General features: G+C 38.2%; 1 protein-coding gene across 4 annotated transcripts in view; it reads left to right on the plus strand.

Annotated features, from left to right (window-relative positions):
• Positions 1-19,710, plus strand: part of UNC13B (unc-13 homolog B) — a 212,729-nt gene that overhangs the window by 61,111 nt on the left and 131,908 nt on the right. For all 4 annotated transcript variants that reach the window (NM_001193239.3, XM_024995783.2, XM_059889128.1 and 1 more), the window contains exon 7: positions 13,978-14,035. In NM_001193239.3, coding sequence (NP_001180168.2) covers positions 13,978-14,035 — 58 coding nt within the window. The remainder of the gene's footprint in view (positions 1-13,977; positions 14,036-19,710) is intronic.

Here is a 19,710-nt window from a genome sequence, read left to right on the forward strand (position 1 = left end):
CACAGTCAGCTCAGTCTGGGCCATTAGGAATGGGGAATGTTTTTGTTGGTGGTAGTAGAGGGAAAAGGTAAGTTTTTTACTTAGGACATGCTGGGCTATTAGAGCATTTGTCTGATTAGACAGAGGTAGAATTTGGAGTTGTTGTTGTTGAGTCTCTAAGTCAATTCCAACTCTGAGACCCCATGCATTGTAGTATGCCAGGCTTCCCTGTCCTTCATCTCCCGGAGCCTGCTCAAACTCATGTCCATTGAGTCAGTGATGCCATGCAACTATCTCATCCTCTGTTGCCCCCTTCTCCTCCTGCCTTCAATCTTTACCAGCATCAGGGTCTTTTCCAATGAGTCAGTTCTTCACATCAGGTGGCCAAAGTATTGGCACTTCAGCTTCAGCACCAGTCCTTCCAATGAATATTCAGGGTTGATTTCCTTTAGAATTTGGAGTGCGAGGGTATATTTTTGTGGAAATGACTGGTAAGCAACCTCCTGACAGAATCTGAAGCTCAAGGTTGGATGAGGTCAGGCATAGAATTTGGATTTATTAACATATTTGTAGCAGTTGAAGTCATAAGAATAGAAGCACAGACTCAGGTAAAGTAGGTAGAAAGAGTATTGAAGAATAGAGACAAAACTTTGGGAAACATCAAAGATAGAATCTTGAGAAACAAAGAAGTCTGAGGAAGAGCTGCCTAAAAGAGAGTGCGTGCTAAGTCACTTCAGTAGTCTGACACTTTGCGACTCTATGGACCACGGCCCACCAGGCTCCTCTATCCAAGGGATTTTCCAGGCAAGAGTACTGGAGTGAGATGCCATGCCTCCTCTGGAGAACCAGAAAAGGTTTTCAGAACAAAGAAAAAGAGTTTTAAGGCAGAAATTCTTGACAGTGTGAAGTGATTTGATGAGTATGTTGGTTTCCCAGGGCTGCCAAAACAAAGTAACACATACTGGGTGACTTACAATGACAGAAATATATTCTCTCATGCAGTTCTGGAGGCTGAAATTCTGACATCAGTGTTGGTGGGATCAATTTCTTCTGGAGGCTTTGGGAAGAAGCTGTTCCATGCTTCTCTTCTAGTTTCTGGTGCTTCCCAGCAGCCTTTGCTGTTCCTTTGCTTGTCAGACACATTATTTCAGTCTCTGTCTCCATTTTTACATGCCTTCCTGTGTTGTCTGCCTGGCCTCACAAAATGTTCTCTCTTTTTGTGTCTATATTCAAATTTCCTTTCATTTTTGGGGGATACCAGTCATTGGATTAACTCGATTACATCTGCAGGGAATCTATTTCCAAATAAGGTTGCATTTGTAAGTACTGAGGCTTAGGAGTTCACAACGTATCTTTCTTTCTTTTTTAAAAATATTTATTTGATTGTGCCAAGTCTTAGTTGCTACATGTGGGATCTAGTTCCCTGACCAGGGATCGAACTCAGGGCCCTGCTGGGAGTGTGGAGTCTTAGCCACTGGACCACCAGGGACGTCCCCACAACATACCTTTTTGAAGGACACAATTCAACTCACAATGAGTTAACTCAAAGATGAAGAAGTGGGACAAGTATGAACTACTCTTTTCAGGGTTTTTCCTTACCTTATCTAAATCCTTAGTAGGCTTTCTGTTATTAAAGCTGCATAACTTTTCTCATATCCAAGCCAGCACCCTAACTTTTCTTCATTGAAAGCTTCAGTCTGCCTTCTCCCCTTGTAAATGCCAAAATCCACTCTATCCTTGTATTCACCTTACCCTTTGTATTTCTCTTTTCCCAAACCCTGCCTGTGGAGTGCTATACAGTTTTTCAAACTTTGATCTTTGTTTCCCTAGTAAAGACATGCATTGCATTTTTTATTTTACAGGCTTTACTTTATGTAGAATCAGATGAAGGGGTTAAAACAAAACAAAACAAAGAAACCCCAAAATGTAGCATATACAATTGTAGAATTTTCCAAGTTCTAGAAATGATGGTTCTTGGTCTATAGTTTCAACTCTTGAGTTTTTTGCTTTCTGTTTCTATTCTAACATATGGCACTCACTGAGTTTATTTTCTTCATCTGTTCCTAGGCCTCCCTGTTTTTTTTTCCAGTTTTTATTGAGATACAGTTCACATAGCATATAGCTCCCACATTTAATAGCTTTTAGTATATTCGGAGTTGTACATTTATCACAATTTTAGAGCATTTTCATTGCCCTGTAAGAAGCCCTGTGCCCTTAGCTATTATACTCTAATCCTGGGAGTATCCTTCTCAGACCTGGGTAACCGCTAATCTACTTTCTGTCTGTGTACATTGGCTTATAATAGATATTCATATAAATGGAATTATACGATATATGGTCCTTTGTGCCTGTCTTCCTTTACTTGACATATTTTCAAAGTTTCTTCTATCTTGTGGCATTTAACAGTACTCTGTTCTCTTCCATTGCCAAATAGTGTTCCCCTCTATGGCTATGCACTACTATGTTTTATTTATCCATTTGTCAGTTCCATCTTTCTATTAATATGGATAATGCTTCTGTGAACATTCAGGTGTAAGTTTTTGTTTGGACATACCTGGGAAAAGAATTTCTGGAAAAGATGGTAACTTATAGTTAACAGTTTTAGAAACATCCAGATTGTTTTACAAAGTAGCTATACCAGTTTACATTCCCACCAGGGCTTTATAAGGGGACTAATTTCTTCATATCTTTGCCAACATTTATCTGTCTTTTTGAACAGCCCTTCTAGTGATTAAAAGTGGTGTCTCATTGTGATTGTTAGTTTGTTTAAAGGCTGTTTTTATTATCAAAAGTTTTGAACATGCAAAATATATAGAAATAACTCTTCCCTCTTTTGATGGAGTATTTTAAAATAGATCCCAGACATCATCTTCTCTCACCCACAAATACCTAAGTGTGGCAGTATACATCTTTAACTTAAAAAATAATTGCAGTGCTTTTAACACATTGAATTTAACCATAATTTCTTACTAGTCTGAGTTCAGTTTTCCATTAGATATATTCACAGTAGATATATTCAGTTCAGGATCCAGGCAAATTGTATGTATTTGGTTATTATGTTTCTTAAACCATTTTTATTCTAGAATTGGTTTCCTCTTCTCTCATTTGTTTTATAGAATTCCACACATTCTGGATTTGACTGATTATGTCCCCGAGATCTTATTTACCATGTTTCTCTATCCCTCTTATTTTTTTAAACTGAAAAACTGTATCTGGTAGTTTGAGGATTAGATGGAGATTTAGACTGACGTTGTTTTTGGTTTGTTTTGAAGGCAGATTGTGTCTTGCCTCAGTGGATTCCACTTGGTGTCAGTCTATTTCATCTGTTATAAAGTGATCCCACCAGCCTTTTACCTAATGGTTTTAGCAACAAATAATAATGATTATTTTATTAGGGTTGCACAGTGATGTTTTTCTAATTATATTACCTCTTCAACATTTACTAGCTATGATTTGTCTATATAACAGAACTTTCTCTCACCTGCTACTTGGTTCACTTGAAATAAAGTCTGTGTAAGAAAAACATTCCCTTTAGCAGTTTTCAAATTAATGAGCTGTTGCATAAGCAGCTTCTCAAGATGACCTGTGCATTGTTTTCCTTTTTCTAATGGCATATCATTATCAATTTATGAATTTTTATATGTTGTGTTTCAACCCATTTCAGTCTTTGATCTTTTTGATACTAAACTTGTCTCATCTTTGATTAGTGGAAGCTTCTTCTTTTCTTTTTTGTATATTTATCATGAAAAAGTTTTAAACAAAAATATAAAAGTTAAAGGACTAGTAAAATGAAACCTGTACACTTATCTCCAAGATTCAGTGATTATCAAAATTTGGTCAAACTCACTGAAAAATCACTTTAAAAACACAATGTTGAATCTTATATTTTTCCCCCTGTGGTGTGCAACAGTTCCCATACACAGCAGCCTCTTGGGTCAAGACTGGCCTTGGCATCTACTACTTGAGCTTAAATGTGTCACTGTTTATTACTTTTTCTACTCATGGAAAATTAGGTTTTCAATATTATAAATGCATGCTTCAGTAAACATCTCTGAGCCTGTTTCTCTATGCTTATGTGAGGGACAGTCTCTGGGTATACACCTGGAAATAGAATAGCTCTGTTGTGGCATGTGCTCTATGCAACATTATTAGATGTTGCTAAATTGTTTGCTAAAGTAATTGTGCCAATTTATATTCTAGTTTTCCCGCTTCTCTATATTTTTACTAACACTTGTTATTGTCAGATTTAAAATTTTTGCTAATCTAATGGGTTTAGAGCTTTATCATTTAAATTTGCATTTCTCTGTCTTAACTTTTAAAAAATATATATTTATCTATTTTAAGTAGAACAAAGGTGAATATTTTTAATGATAAAAGGCACAATTCACAAAGAAGATAGACATCATAAACCATTAGACACCTTAACAACAAAGAAACATACATAAAGCAAAAATCAGAAGAAATAGAAAAGAAAAAATATATAATCATAGTAAGACATATTTACATTTCTCTGAGAATATTTTATCAAGTGCAGAAAAAATAAGAATAGGAGCATCTTGAATGATGCCATTAATAATTTAAATATAATAGATTTATATTTAATTAATTTATATTAACCATATCCTACAAAAATACATTTAAAATTTTGTATCTCATAGGTTGTTATTAGATGTCCATAGGACATTTAGAAAAACTGTCAAAAAGATAAACATTACAAAATTTCAAAAAGTAGAATTCTTTCTGTTTGTGTGTGATTCAGTTATACATACACACATATTTTTGAAATTGTTTTCCATTATAAGTTATTATAAGATACTGATTATAGTTCCTGTGCTATACAGTAAACTTTTGTTGCTTGTTGCATGTTTATTTTTTTTAATTAGAAATCTAGCATTCTATTCCTACAAGTGGAATCAAAATGTCATACATTTTTTACTTAGGCAAAAATTCATGTTTTCTAAAATATATATATTATACATATTACATATATGTATACAAAAGCTTTTCTACTATGCTTGATAAAGGCTTGAGAAAGAACATCAAAAAAAAAGTGAAGAGATGGAGAAATTGGAGAAAATAAACTAAATGAAATGGAAGCACTGAATATAAAATAGAAAATGTGAAACAAACTAGGTAAAAGTAAAAGATCCTCATTAAGTCCATTGTTTTTAAACATGGCTGCTCATTAGAAACATATCTGGAGCTCTGGCCAAAAAAAAAAAAAAAAAAAGCAGTACCTAGACATTTGTATTTTTCATAAAATTCTAAGATAATGCTGATATGCATATGAAATTTAAGAAGTGATTACAGATTTTTGTGTTAAGCAGTTATTTTAGTGATATAGAATTCTATAATTTTTCTGTTGACCAATCATGGTACAATGGTATTAAGTGGGTACACCAGCTACAGAAGTACAGATAACCAAGAATGTACTTCGGAACAAGGATCTCAGAGCAACTTACGGTGTTGCCTGCTCTGCACCTCCACAAAAACCCAACTCTGACACACGCAGGACAGACAATATAACAATTTCACTTTGAAATGGTTCTTTAGAAAATGACAAGAATTGGCAGTTCAAACCCTTTAGAGTGAGATGTGGCAGGTCTTTCAAGTGCCATGGCACTGCTTTAGAAGGCCAGCGTGGGCATCTGAAGGTCAGACAGAGTAAGAACCGACTAGGGCGAGGGGAAGAGGTTTGATTTTCAGTGTACAGAGAGAACAGATGGTCCAAGTGGATACTTTCAGTTCAGGCTCAGTATGGGTCCCGCAGGAATCCATCAGATAAATAGTTTATCAACTGGAAGGCTGAAAAACGCCAGCCTGTCACCTGTGTCACTGATTCCAACCGGGAGACCCTGTTGCAACAGGAGTCAGGCATGACGCAGTAAGCGTAAGAGGGAGACGCCTGAAAGAAGACTGGAGTCCACTGTCGGATCAGTTCTGACCCTTCCACATCACTGGATGTTCTGGGTCCCTCTGCTTTCACGTGTGAACTAAGGAACGCTTTCCTTCATCTCAATGTTCCACTTTGAAAATAACCAACCCTTCCCCCACCCCCAACATCATTCTCCATAAATTCTTTTTCCAAAGTTACATAGTTACATAATCCCATTGGTATTAAGTTACATAATCACAATAGTAAAAGATATTTTCAGTTTTAACAATCAATAGCCAGAAAAAAAAGATAATTACAGTTGCAAGCCATAATGGAAACATGATTAACCTAACAATGTAAGATAATTACATACAATTTGGGGGGTCAAGCAGAGTGATGTGGTAAGTGGAAGTGCAAACATGTGCATGTTTTCTTCTGCTCAGCCTGTCTGTGTCTTTTGGTTAGTGCATTTAATCCATTTACATTTAAGGTAATTATTGATGTGTATGATCCTATTACAGTTTTCTTAGTTTTTTAAAAAATGTTTTGAGGTTTGTTTTCTGTAGGTAAGGCTTTTCCTTCTCTTGTTTTCTGACTAGAGAAAACATTTGTTGTAAAGCTGGTTTGGTGGTGCTGAATTTTATTAACTTGCTTGTCTGGAAAGCTTTTGATTTCTCTGTCAAATCTGAACGAGAGTCTTGCTGGCTCGAGTATTCTTGGTTGTAGTTTCTTCCTTTTCATCACTTTAAATATATCATGCCATTCCCTTCTGGCTTGTAGAATTTCTGTTGAGAGATCAGCTGATAGCCTGATGAGAATTCCCTTGTTTGTTATTTGTTGTTTTTCCCTTGTTGTTTTTAGTATTTTATCTCTGTCTTTAATTGTTGTCAGTTTGATTACTGTGTGTCTTGGTGTGCTCCTCGTTGGGTTTATCCTGACTGGGACTCTCTATATTTCCTGGACTTTGTTGATTATTTCCTTTCCCATGTTAGGGAAGTTTTCAACTATTATCTCTCTCCAAATATTTTCTCGGGTCCTTTCTCTCTCTCTTCTCCTTCTGGGACATCTATAATGTGAATGCTGGTGCATTAAATGTTGTCCCAGAGGTCTCCTAGTCTGTCTTCATTTCTTTTCATTCTTTTTTTCTATATTCTGTTCTGTGGCAGTGATTTCCACCATTTTGTCCTCCAGATCATTTGTCCGTGCTTCTGCCTCAGTTATTCTGCTATGGATTCCTTCTAATGTATTGTTGTTTTTTTTTTTAATGTATTGTTTATCTCTGCTTGTTTATTCTTTAGTTCTTCTAGGTCTTTGGTAAACATTTCTTGCATCTTCTCAATCTTTGCCTCAATTCTTTTTCCAAGATCTTGAATCATACTCACTATCATTATTCTGAATTCTTTTTTTGGAAGGTTGCCAATCTCCACTTCATTTAGTTGTTTTCTGGTGTTTTATCTTGTCCTTTCATCTGGGACGTAACTTTCTGCTTTTTCATGCTGATTAACTTTCTGTGGTATGGTTTGATTGTGGTTCTTCTTCCTTCTGCCTACCCTCTGATGGAGGAAGCTAATCTATAAGCTTCCTGATGGGAGAGACTGGTGGTGGGAAAAACTAGTTCTTGCTCTGGTGGGCAGGTCCTTACTCCATAAAGCTTTAATCTAATTATCTGCTGATGGGTGGGGTTGCTCTTCTTCCCTATTAATTTTTTGGCCTCAGCCCTCATGTCTATGGGTTTCCCTCATAGCTCAGATGGTAACGAATCTGCCTGCAGTGCAGGAGACCCAGGTTCAATCCCTGGGTCAGGAAGATCCCCTGGAGAAGGAAATGGCAACCCACTCCAGTATCCTTGCCTGGAAAATCCCATGGACAGAGGAGCCTGGTGGGCTTCAGTCCATGGGGTCACAAAGAGTCGGGCACGACTGAGCAACTAACACACAAACACACTCATGTTTATGGACTCTGTGGTTGGGTTAATGGTGACCTTCAAGAGGGTTTATGCCAAAGGGGACCTTCCCAAACAGCTGCTGCCAGTTACCCAATCCTTTGGTGAGCCCCTGGCAACCCACTCCTCCACAGGAGACCCTCCAGCACTAGCAGGTAGTTTTGGTTCAGTTTCCTATGGAGTCACTGCTCCTTTCCCCTGAGTCTTGGTGTGTTCAAGGTTTTGTTTGTGCCCTTTAAGATTGGAGCTTCTGTTTTCCCGGTCCTGTGGAAGTCTTATGATCAAATCCCACTGGCCTTCAAGGTCAGATTCCCTGGGGATTCCCAGTCCCTTTGTTGGGTCCCCAGGCTGGGGAGCCTGATATGGGGTTCCAAACCTTTACAACAGTGGGAGAACTTCTTTGGTGTTATTGTTCTCCAGCTTGTGGATCACTCACCAAATGGGTATGGGATTTGATTTTATCATGATTGTGCCCCTTCTTCTGTCTTGCTGAAGCTTCTTCTTTGTCTTTGAATGTGGGCTATCTTTTTCTGGTAGGTTCCAGTGGCCTCCTTTCCGTGGTTATTCAACAACTAGTTGGATTTTGGTGCTTTTGCAGGAGGAGACGAGCACAAGTCTTTTCTATTCTGCCATCTTGAACCAGAAGTCACATTTGTCTGTTTATTGGTGACATTTGTCACCAATTTAGTCATTTGTTCACCAAATAACTTTTTGAGCACTGTGTACCAGGCACTATTGTACATGCTTCGTATACATCAGAAGTTAAAACAAAGACCAGTGTCCTCTTCGATCAACTAGGAGGAGACGGACAATAAGCAGGAAGTGTAATAAATATAGTTAAGCTTCAGAAGATCAGAAATGCTGTAGGAGAAAAACCCATTTTCTCCATACAGGGTTCTTTTCTTTTAAATTATTTATTTATTTATTTTTGTCTGTTCTGGGTCTTCATTGCTTAGAAGCGGCTACTCTCTAGTTGTGGCGTGTGGGCTTCTTATTGCAGTGGCTTCTCTTGCAGAGCACAGGCTGTAGGTGAATGGGCTCAAAAGTTGCAGCTCCTGGGCTCTTGAGCACAGGCTCACTAGTTGGGATGCTAGGGCTTAGTTCCTCTATGGCTTGTGGGATCTTCCCAGATCAGTGTCTCCTGCATTGTCAGGCAGATTCTTTACCACAGAGCCACCAGGGAAGCCCCTCAATGAAGTTTTATGCTTCTTTTGCTAGGTTTATTCCTAGTAATTGTGAATGATATATTTAAAAATTACAGTTTCTAGTAGTTTATCGCTATCTATATAAGGCACTGCTGTTCAATTTTATTTTTAGCATTCATCTTATTTACCAACTCGTTATTCTACTAGTTTAGAAATTCCTTTGGGTGTTTTAGTTTTTGTATTTTTGAATAGTAAGTTTTTTTCTTTCTCATCCTTATGTCTTATTTTTTAAGTGAAATTTTTTGCACATTTATTTTTATTAGCAGAATTTATTTTTTACAGCACTTGTACATTTACAAAAATATTAAGCAGTTGGTACAGAAGGTTTCCATATCACCTTTTATCTTCCCTCTCCCTCTAGTTTTCCTTATTAGTAACATCTTACATTAGTATGGTACATTTATTACAATTCAATTCAGTTCAGTTCAGTCACTCAGTCATGTCAAACTTTTTGCGACCCAATGGGCCACAGCATGCCAGGCCTCCCTGTCCATCACCAACTCCCGCAGTTTACCCAAACTCATGTCCACTAAGTCGGTGATGCCATCCAACCATCTCATCGTCTGTTGTCCCCTTCTCCTCCCGCCTTCAATCTTTCTCAGCATCAGGGTCTTTTCAAATGAGTCAGCTCTTTGCATCAGGTGGCCAAAGTTTTGGAGTTTCAGCTTCAACATCAGCCCTTCCAATGACCACTCAGGACTGATCTCCTTTAGGATGGACTGGTTAGATCTCTTTGCAGTCCAAGGGACTTTCTAGAGTCTTCTCCAACACCACAGTTCAAAAGCATCAATTCTTAAGCGCTCAGCTTTCTTTATAGTCCAACTCTCACATCCATACATGACTACTGGAAAAACCATAGCCTTGACTAGACGGACCTTTGTTGGCAAAGTAATGTCTCTGCTTTTGAATATGCTATCTAGGTTGGTCATAACTTTCCTTCCAAGGAGTAAGTGTCTTTTAATTTCATGGCTGCAATCACCATCTGTAGTGATTTCAGAGCCCAAAAAAGTAAAGTCAGCCACTGTTTCCATGATTTCCCCATCTGTTTGCCATGAAGTAATGGGACTGGATGCCATGATCTTAGTTTTCTGAATGTTGAGCTTTAAGCCTACTTTTTCACTTTCCTCTTTCACTTTCATCAAGAGGCTCTTTAGATCTTCTTTGCTTTCTGCCATAAGGGTGGTGTCATCTACATATCAGAGGTTATTGATATTTCTCCCGGCAATCTTGATTCCAGCTTGTGCTTCCTCCAGCTCAGCATTTCTCATGATGTACTCTGCATATAAGTTAAATAAGCAGGGTGACAATATACAGCCTTGACGTACTTCTTTTCCTATTTGGAACCAGTCTGTTGTTCCATGTCCAGTTCTAACTGTTGCTTCCTGACCTGCATACAGGTTTCTCAAGAGGCAGGTCAGGTGGTCTGGTATTCCCATCTCTTTCAGAATTTCCCACAGTTTATTGTGATCCACACAGTCAAAGGCTTTGGCATAGTTAATAAAGCAGAAATAGATGTTTTTCTGGAACTCTCTAGCTTTTTCGATGATCCAGCGGATGTTGGCAATTTGATACCTGGTTCATCTGCCTTTTCTAAAACCAGCTTGAACATCTGAAAGTTCACGGTTCATGTATTGCTGAAGCCTGGCTTGGAGAATTTTGAGCGTTACTTTACTAGCATGTGAGATGAGTGCAATTGTGTGGTAGTTTGAGCATTCTTTGGCATTGCCTTTCTTTGGGATTGGAATGAAAACTGACCTTTTCCAGTCCTGTGGCCACTCCTGAGTTTTCCAAATTTGCTGACATACTGAGTGCAGCATTTTCACAGCATCATCTTTTAGGATTTGAAATAGCTCAACTGGAATTCCATCACCTCCACTAGCTTTGTTAGTGGGCCCTTATTGGTATGTTATTATTAACTAAAAGTTAATATTTTATATTTTATTAACTAAAAATCCTTAGTTTTTGAAAAAAATTTTAAGATTTTTCTCTCATGTTGTTTTTCAGTACCATTATTCCATTCAGAGCACTGTATTACATTTAAGTGTCATGTCTCCTTAGCCTACTCTTGACTGTGATATTTTTTCAGACATTTCTTGTTTTTGATGACCTCTTATTTTAAAAATGTCATTGTGTAAAACATCTTGTGTAATTTTTAATAGAGAAAGTGGGGAAGCCTTGTCTTTTTCCTGACTGTGAAGAGAATGCTTCATGAGTCTTGAAGTATGATATTTGCTATAGATTTTGATGGATACCCTTTATCAGATTAAAGAAAATCTTATTTTCCTTCTGATTTTCCAAGGTATTTTATCATGAAAAAGTAAGGGATTTAATCAAGATTTTTTTCTGCATTGGTAGATCATATAGTTTTTCTCCTTTAATCTCTTCATGTGGTGATATTGAACTATCCTTTAAAGTCCTTTTGGTCATGATACATTATTTATATGTCAACATTCTTACATATACATACATATTCACATGGAAATGTGAATATATGATGAATAACCAACATATGATTTGGTTTGGTGATCTAGGATTTTTGCATCCATTTTCATAAATGAGATTGGCCTTTAATTTTCCTTACTTATAATACTTACATTTTCTATAAGATAAATACTATAGTTTTTTTTTTCCTCAGATCTCTTAATATCATTAATTAGATTGTAGGTGTTCTTTGCCAACAAAGGTCCGTCTAGTCAAGGCTATGGTTTTTCCAGTGGTCAGGTATGGATGCGAGAGTTGGACTGTGATGAAAGCTGAGCGCTGAAGAATTGATGCTTTTTAACTGTAGTGTTGGAGAAGACTCTTGAGAGTCCCTTGGACTGCAAGGAGATCCAACCAGTCCATCCTAAAGGAGATCAGTCCTGGGTGTTCTTTGGAAGGAATGATGCTAAAGCTGAAACTCCAGTACTTTGGCCACCTCGTGTGAAGAGTTGACTCATTGGAAAAGACTCTGATGCTGGGAGGGATTGGGGGCAGGAGGAAAAGGGGACGACAGAGGATGAGATGGGTGGATGGCATCACTGACTCAATGGACGTGAGTTTGAGTGAACTCCGGGAGATGGTGATGGACAGGGAGGCCTGGCGTGCTGTGATTCATGGGGTCGCAAAGAGTCGGACATGACTGAGCGACTGAACTGAACTAACTGAGGTCGTCTTTAGTTTTCTGCTGGACCATAAAGAGATTCATTAAACATGTCTTCTGGAAATATCTGCTTCATCTATTTAGTCTGAATTCTTCTTCTAGTTTAATGCTTAAAGTTTTATGATTTCCTCACTGTTATGCCTGTGTACTATCTGTAAAAATCATTATTATTTATACTAGTGGGCTTCCCTGGTGGCTCAGTTGGTAAAGCGTCTGCCTGCAATTCAGGAGACCCGGGCTCGATTCCTGGGTCAGGAAGATCCCCTGGAGAAGGAAATGGCAATCCACTCCAGCACTCTTGCCTGGAAAATCCCATGGACGGAGGAGCCTGATAGGCTACAGTCCATGGGGTTGCAAAGAGTCGGACACGACTGACTTATACTAGTTTATATAATTTATATAAACTAGTTATTTATACTAGTTATTATAATCAAGTCCCTTTATTACTTTGGAGTGGGTTGCTTGGCCTTTAGGAAGTTTTGAACTTTTTTATGATTGACAGTTTTACTAATACTATATATATTGTTTGAACTGTGCTTGACTTCTGCTCCTTACTGTAATGGAGGTAGTAATAGCATTGTCTGCCTCTGGTATTCGTATTGTAGTTTGTTGCTTGTAAAGTACTTTTTATAGAAGAGTATGTTTATATACGAAAAGTGTTTTGTATTTTGTATCCAATCACTTTACATGCCCTTCACCACTAACATTCATGTGTAAGCCACTAATCAACTTTCATCTGAATAATTACAATAACTAGTCTTATTTCCCTACAGTTCTTCTCTCACAGCAGCCAAAATGATTTTAAAGCGTAATCAAGTCATATCCCTCTGGTGTTTAAAACTTCACACAGCTTCTCAACAGACTAGAGTAACATCTAAACTCCTTACTGTGATTTCTATTCCCCCAGTGCCTGGAACAAGGCCTTAGACGTAATAGGCACTCAAGAAATATCTGTTGAATGGATGACGCCTTCAGTGTTCGAGAAGCTCTGTCTTGCCCAGAATCTACAGTTTATTAATAAATGGCAGAGTCAGGATGAAAACTCACATTTCCAACTTACCTTTATAAATTGCTGAACCAAATTGCTATATTTTTCCAGTCCTCCAATGGGCTTTGAACCAAACCCATTTTGCCTTCCAGACTCTCTGTATCTGTGTTAATTTGTTTATGCTTTTTTGTTTTGCCTTTCTAAATCTTGCCCATCTTCAATACATGAACTTAATTTGGCTTCCTTTTACAGAACTTTCTTTGTATGGCTTCAGTGGTCTGTTTTTTTGGTGGTGATAGTGGTGAGTTGTGTTGGGGAGGTTAGAGTATAACTGGGAAGGAGACTCTAGTAAATACCAGATGTTGTATTGCATACTTACGTAAGTGATTTCACTTCCCACAGGATCTTGTGAGGGAAGAACCACTTTTTTTTTTCTTTTTAAAGATGGAGAAAACTCAAGTCTCAGAGAGGTTTTCAGTTCCATCACCCAGATGGGAAATCTATACTTTATCTGAGTTTTCTAAGTCCTCTAAATCTTCTAAGACTAAAGCCTTCCACCACTGCCTGGCAGAGCTAGAATGGTGCCCAGCTGACCTTGATCAGAGCCGACTTTCTGCTCTCCTGGTTTAGCTTGTCACACTGGGCCAATGCCATATCTGATAGTCTGGCCTGTATGTCAGGATCACACAGGAAAATCAACAGCAGGATGATCTGTTTCTGTTTGATAAGAAATCTGACTCCAGTCAAATGCTAAACCTTTTTATAGGTAGCTATGTTTTTTCCCCCGCTTCCTCTTTACTTGGGCCTCTTACTGTGTTTTGTTTTTTTTCTCCTTTCTTCCTCTAGTATTCTAGTCAAGAAGAAAGCCAGAGGAAGCAATTGCCTACTGCTGCCGCCCAGTGTTGTAAGTGAGAAACTTGTCTCTGAATCTCTTCTTAATCACAGCTTTCTGTCAGTTCTCCAAATGTGGCTTATTTTGAGTTGGGGAGGTTGGAGAGAGATGGTGTGTATAAACAGAAGATATTCCAGAAATACACCTTATTCAGGCTCATCCTCCCAATGGCTATCTCCCCGTTAGCTTTAAGAAGAGATCTTTTGGTTTTGTGTGGCTGTAGGTAGGGCAGTGAGGCTTTTTTTTCCTCTGTTTACCAGCTTTTACCCCTAGAGGAATGATTTTTACTGTTCTGTCTCCATTTATCTGTTATTGTCCTTTAAGAGTTTCCACCTCTGGAAACTCTAGTTTAGGTCTTTCCTCTGCTCCCATTGTATCCTATATATATATAGCCATCATATGTTATAATCTATATATATTTATTTGATAAGAATGCAAAATTCTTAAAGGCCAAAATTTGTATTCCTAGCATCTGGCTCAACACCTGGTAACATAATATGTGTGTGTGGGCTAAGTTGCTTCATTTGTGTATGACTCTCTGTGACCCCATGGACTGTAGCCCACCAGACTCCTCTGTCCATGGAATTCTCCAGGCAAGAATACTGGAGTGGGTTGCCATTTCCTCCTCTGGGGGATCTTGCCTACCCAGGGATCAAACCCATGTCTCTTGTATTTCCTACATTGCTGGGCGGGTTCTTTACCCACTAGTGCCACCTGGGAGGAACTCAGGTAAGCCTCAGTAAAGGAGATCAGTAAGCCTCAGTAAAGTTTGATAAATGATTAACTGAGTGAGAGAATTTGTTATTTCCTTTGAGGTTAACTTATCCAGACCACACAAATTCCTTTTTGAAATGAGCTGTACATTGTTGGTATATTGGTATCTTTTCAGTTTCTCTCAGAATAGCTTGAGCAGACACCAAAGGACTGACTCGAAATTAGTTCCCTTTCACTTTTTCAACTCTGGGGGTTGGCTGTGCCTATGTTTTATTTCGTTTGTGTTGCTGTAGTGTTTGTGAATCACTGCCAAAATCTTTTCAATGGCAGGTTGATAGTCCTGGTAATAGTGGTAGTAGTTATTGTAGTAATGCTACTAATAATAAGAACCATAGCAGCTAACATATTTTGAGGTTTGATAGTATGCCAGATGCTGCTGTAAGAGCTGAAATGTAGTAACTTATTTAATCTTCACAGTAACCCTAAGACATAGATTTTACTGTTTTCCTCGTTTTTAAGATGAGGAAACTGAGATTGAGTTATTTGCCACAGATCACATAGTAAGTGGTGAAGTAAATACTCAGATACAAACAGTCTGACTCTATAGCCCATGCATTAAACCACCATGTTATACCACTTCATACTGTTTCTGAGAAGAAGAACCTCTATCCATGGTTTATAAATCCATTGGTTGTCTTCTATTCTATTGGCTACTTACTTTCCTGATAAAAGAGAGACCACTGGCAGAGGTCAGTACTTTTTCTTTATTTAAATAACACCTATTTTACATATGATTTGTTACTTTCATTTTTCCCATTTGGGAACTAGTATTTATCAAGCATTTAGAGTCATGGGAGACAAGAATCTGAATTGAACACCAAGTTGTGAATTAAAGTCTCTAAGTCATTTCCAAAACTCATTGTAATGAGATAATTTTGAGTTTTTAATCTTTTAAGTCTTTTTCCAAGATGGCTAATGCAAGTGAAATGGAATAATTGAGCTTTCTCTTCCATTCCTTCTTGGTTCCATTTGATGAAATGCAGTTCAAGTGATTAAAGAGCAAATGCTTAGAGGGCAGGAGGAAATAAGAGAATGTAAATAATCAGCATTTATGAATTCTCTTACTTTTTAAATATGTTTACCAGCTAATTTGTTTTATGTGAAGTGAAGTGAAAAGTCGCTCAGTGGTGTCCAACTCTTTGCAACCCCGTGGACTGTAGCCTGCCAGGCTCCTCTGTCCATGGAATTCTTCAGGCCAGAATACCGGAGTGGGTATCTGTTCCCTTCTCCAGGGGATCTTTCCAATCCAGGGATTGATCCTAGGTCTCCTGCATTGCAGGTGGATTCTTTACTGTCTGAGCCACCAGGGAAGCCCAATTTGTTTTATACGCATAGCCTATCCCTGTCTTTTGACTACTCTCTAATATATTTTTATTTGGAAAAACTTTAAACTTATAGGAAAGTTGAGAAAACAGTACATTGAATACCGAGTTACCTTTTACTAGATTCAGTGATTAACATTTTGCCAAATTTGCTTCTCTTTCTCCCTACTGATGTTTCCCATTTCTGTCTGTATATGCACATACATAAAAATATACATGTGTGTTTTCTGGAATCATTTGAATATAAGCATCAGACTTTATGACACATCAGCATGTGTCTCCTAAGAGAACACTTTGCATAACCAAAATACCATTATTAGAATCAAGAGATTTAACATTGATTATATATATTAATAATATATGATATATAGTTAATATTAAGAATTCCCCAGTTGTCCCCCAAGTGTTTTCATAGACCTGCCTTGCACCAGCATGTAATTTAATCAAGAATTGCACATTTTTACTCAGTTGTCCTGAATCTTTAATCTCCTTTAATAAAAAACTTGCCTTTTTAGTCATTTATGACACTGGCTTTTTTTCAGTTAGAAAAATATTTTTATTCTAATTATAATATCTACTGCAAATGGCAGTATATACTAGTATAGGTTTGTGGGAAGCCATTTGATAATATGTACCAAGAGGCTTTAAAAATCCATAACCTTTGACTCAGCAGCTGAATTTCTTGAAATTTGTCCTAAATAATCAAGAAACTGATGAGGATTTGTATAGAAAGATATTCATTTCAAAATATTTAAATAGCAAAATTTGAAAATGACTTAATAAGCAACAGTAAATATAATAGTCATAAGATTTGAATATTATGCTTTGAATAATAGGGAAATTTTCATGAAACTAAATTAAAATATACAAAACTCTTACTCTCTGTATGTGCATATGCATATACATCAGTTCAGTTCAGTTCAGTCGCTCAGTCGTGTCCGACTCTTTGCAACCCCATGAATCACAGCACGCCAGGCTTCCCTGTCCATCACCAACTCCTGGAGTTTACTCAAACACATGTCCATCGAGTTGGTGATGCCATCCAGCCATCTCATCCTCTGTCGTCCCCTTCTCCTCCTGCCCCCAATCCCTCCCAGCATCAGGGTCTTTTCCAGTGACTCAACTCTTCGCATGAGGTGGCCAAAGTACTGGAGTTTCAGCTTCAACATCAGTCCTTCCAATGAACACCCAGGACTGATCTCCTTTAGGATGGACTGGTTGGATCTCCTTGCAGTCCAAGGGACTCTCAAGAGTCTTCTCCAACACCACAGTTCAAAAGCATCAATTCTTCGGTGCTCAGCCTTCTTCACAGTCCAACTCTCACATCCATACATGACCACTGGACTGGAAAAACCATAGCCTTGACTAGACGTACCTTTGTTGGCAAAGTAATATCTCTGCTTTTGAATATGCTATCTAGGTTGGTCATAACTTTCCTTCCAAGGAGTAAGCGTCTTTTAATTTCATGGCTGCAGTCACCATCTGCAGTGATTTTGGAGCCAGAAAAATAAAGTCTGATGCTGTTTCCACGGTTTCCCCATCTATTTCCCATGAAGTGATGGGACCGGATGCCATGATCTTAGTTTTCTGAATGTTGAGCTTTAAGCCAACTTTTTCACTCATAGGTATATGTGTGTGTGTGTATGTATAATTTAAGAGTTTTTCCTATATACCCCAAATTGCATACCCCTAAAATTCATATGTTGAAGCCCTGGCCCCTTATGTGACTGTATTTGGAGATAGAGCCTGTGAGCAGATGAGAAAGATTAATTGAAAATGTAAGAATGAGGCTCTAATTTGTTAGGGCTGATAACCTTAGAGATTTCTAAGGGGAATGGAGCAAGAAGGTGGCCATCTACAGGCCAGGAAGAGAACTTTCATCAGGAACCAAATCAGCTGGCACCTTGAGCTTGGGCTTCCTAGACTTTAAACCTGTGGGATACAAATTTCTGTTGTTTAGACCACCTAGACTGTGGTATTTTGTTACGGCAGCTGAGCAGACTAGTATAGGTTTTGGTGCTGAGAGTCGGGGTGCTGCAGTAACAAATACCTAAAAATGTGACAGCAGCTTTGGAAGTTTGGGTAATGGATATAAAGACTGGAAGAATTTTGAGGTGCAAACAAGGTTGTTGTGCAGGGACTGTTGGGAGAAATGGATATTAAAGGATGTTCTGGAGAAGTGTCAGATAGAAATGAGGGATGGTTTATTGGAAACTGGAGGAAAGGTGATCCTTGTGGCAATGAACTTAGCTGAATTGTTTGAGGGTTTTGTGAAAGGTACAATTTATAAGTGATCAAATTGGGTGTTTAGCAGAGGTGATTTCTAAACTAAATAATGAAGATATGCCTTGGGTCTTCCTTATTGCTAATAGTAAAATGCCAGAAGAGAGGGTTGAATTGAAGATGAAATTGTTAAATAAAAAGGAACTTGAATTTGGAGATTTGGCAATTCTTAGCCTATCCTTAGCCTATATTTTGTGAAAAATGAAAAATCTTGTTCTGAAGAAAATACTAAAGAGATCATGGTATGACTCATGGACTTAACCAGCCATCAGCAGAAGCCAGGAATAGAGATGGAATTATACCAGCAGAGACATTGCCAATTTCAACGAAAGGGGACAGAGAAAGAGGGATGGAATGAAGGAAGGCTGTTGGATTTCTTGAATTCTTCAAGACTCAATCATAGAGTATTTGACTGTAAACATGTGCTGTTCTTGAGGAAAGGCAAAAGTGACCCGGAAGGTGATTTGGAGAATATCAGGGCTGCCACTCTCAGCACAGGCCCAGGGGACAGAGATGTTTCCTTCTGTTTCAGAGGGTGATCACCACTGAGAGCTATGGGGCCAGGGCCCTTCTGCAGAGCTGTGGGAGTGACAGTGTCACTCCAGTGGAGGACGGGTCATGGAACCAAAGAGAATTATTCTCTAGCCTCATGATCTAATGGAATTTGCCTTGCTAGGTTTTGGACTAGCTTGAGACCTGTCACTTCTTTCCTATCTCTTCCTGGTGGAGTGAGGTTATCCTTCTGTCTCATCATTGTAATTTGGAAGCACATACTTGGTTTCACAGGTTCACAGCTAGAGAGGAATTTTGCCTCAGGATGAATCATAACTGAATTCTCACTCATATCTAATTTAGTTGGTATTTAAATGAGTTTTTGGACTTTAGAATTGATGCTGGAATGAATGAATGCATTTTGCATGTTTTAAGGATGTGAATTTTGGGGGACCAGAGGCAGAATGCTAGAGCTGAATTTTGTCCCCCTGAAATTCATATATTGAGGCCCCAACTCCCAATGTGTTTGTATTGAGAGAGTCATTTATGACTTTAAATGAAGTCATAAAGATGGAGCCCTGATCTGATAAGTCTGTTACCTATTTAAAAAGAAGAGACAACTGTGCTCTCTGCCATCTGAGAATACATGGCAAGAAGGTGGCCATTTATAAGCTGGGAAGAGAGTTCTCACTGAACTCTGCCAGAATGCTGATCTCTAACTTTTCAGCCTCCAGAGACTGAGAAAATACATTTCTTTTGTTAAGCTACCTAGTCTATAGTATTTTGTTATGGCAGTCTGAGCAGACTAATATACTT

This window comes from Bos taurus, chromosome 8 (assembly GCF_002263795.3).
Source record: "Bos taurus isolate L1 Dominette 01449 registration number 42190680 breed Hereford chromosome 8, ARS-UCD2.0, whole genome shotgun sequence".
In the NCBI taxonomy this organism is placed as follows: Eukaryota; Metazoa; Chordata; class Mammalia; order Artiodactyla; family Bovidae; genus Bos; species Bos taurus.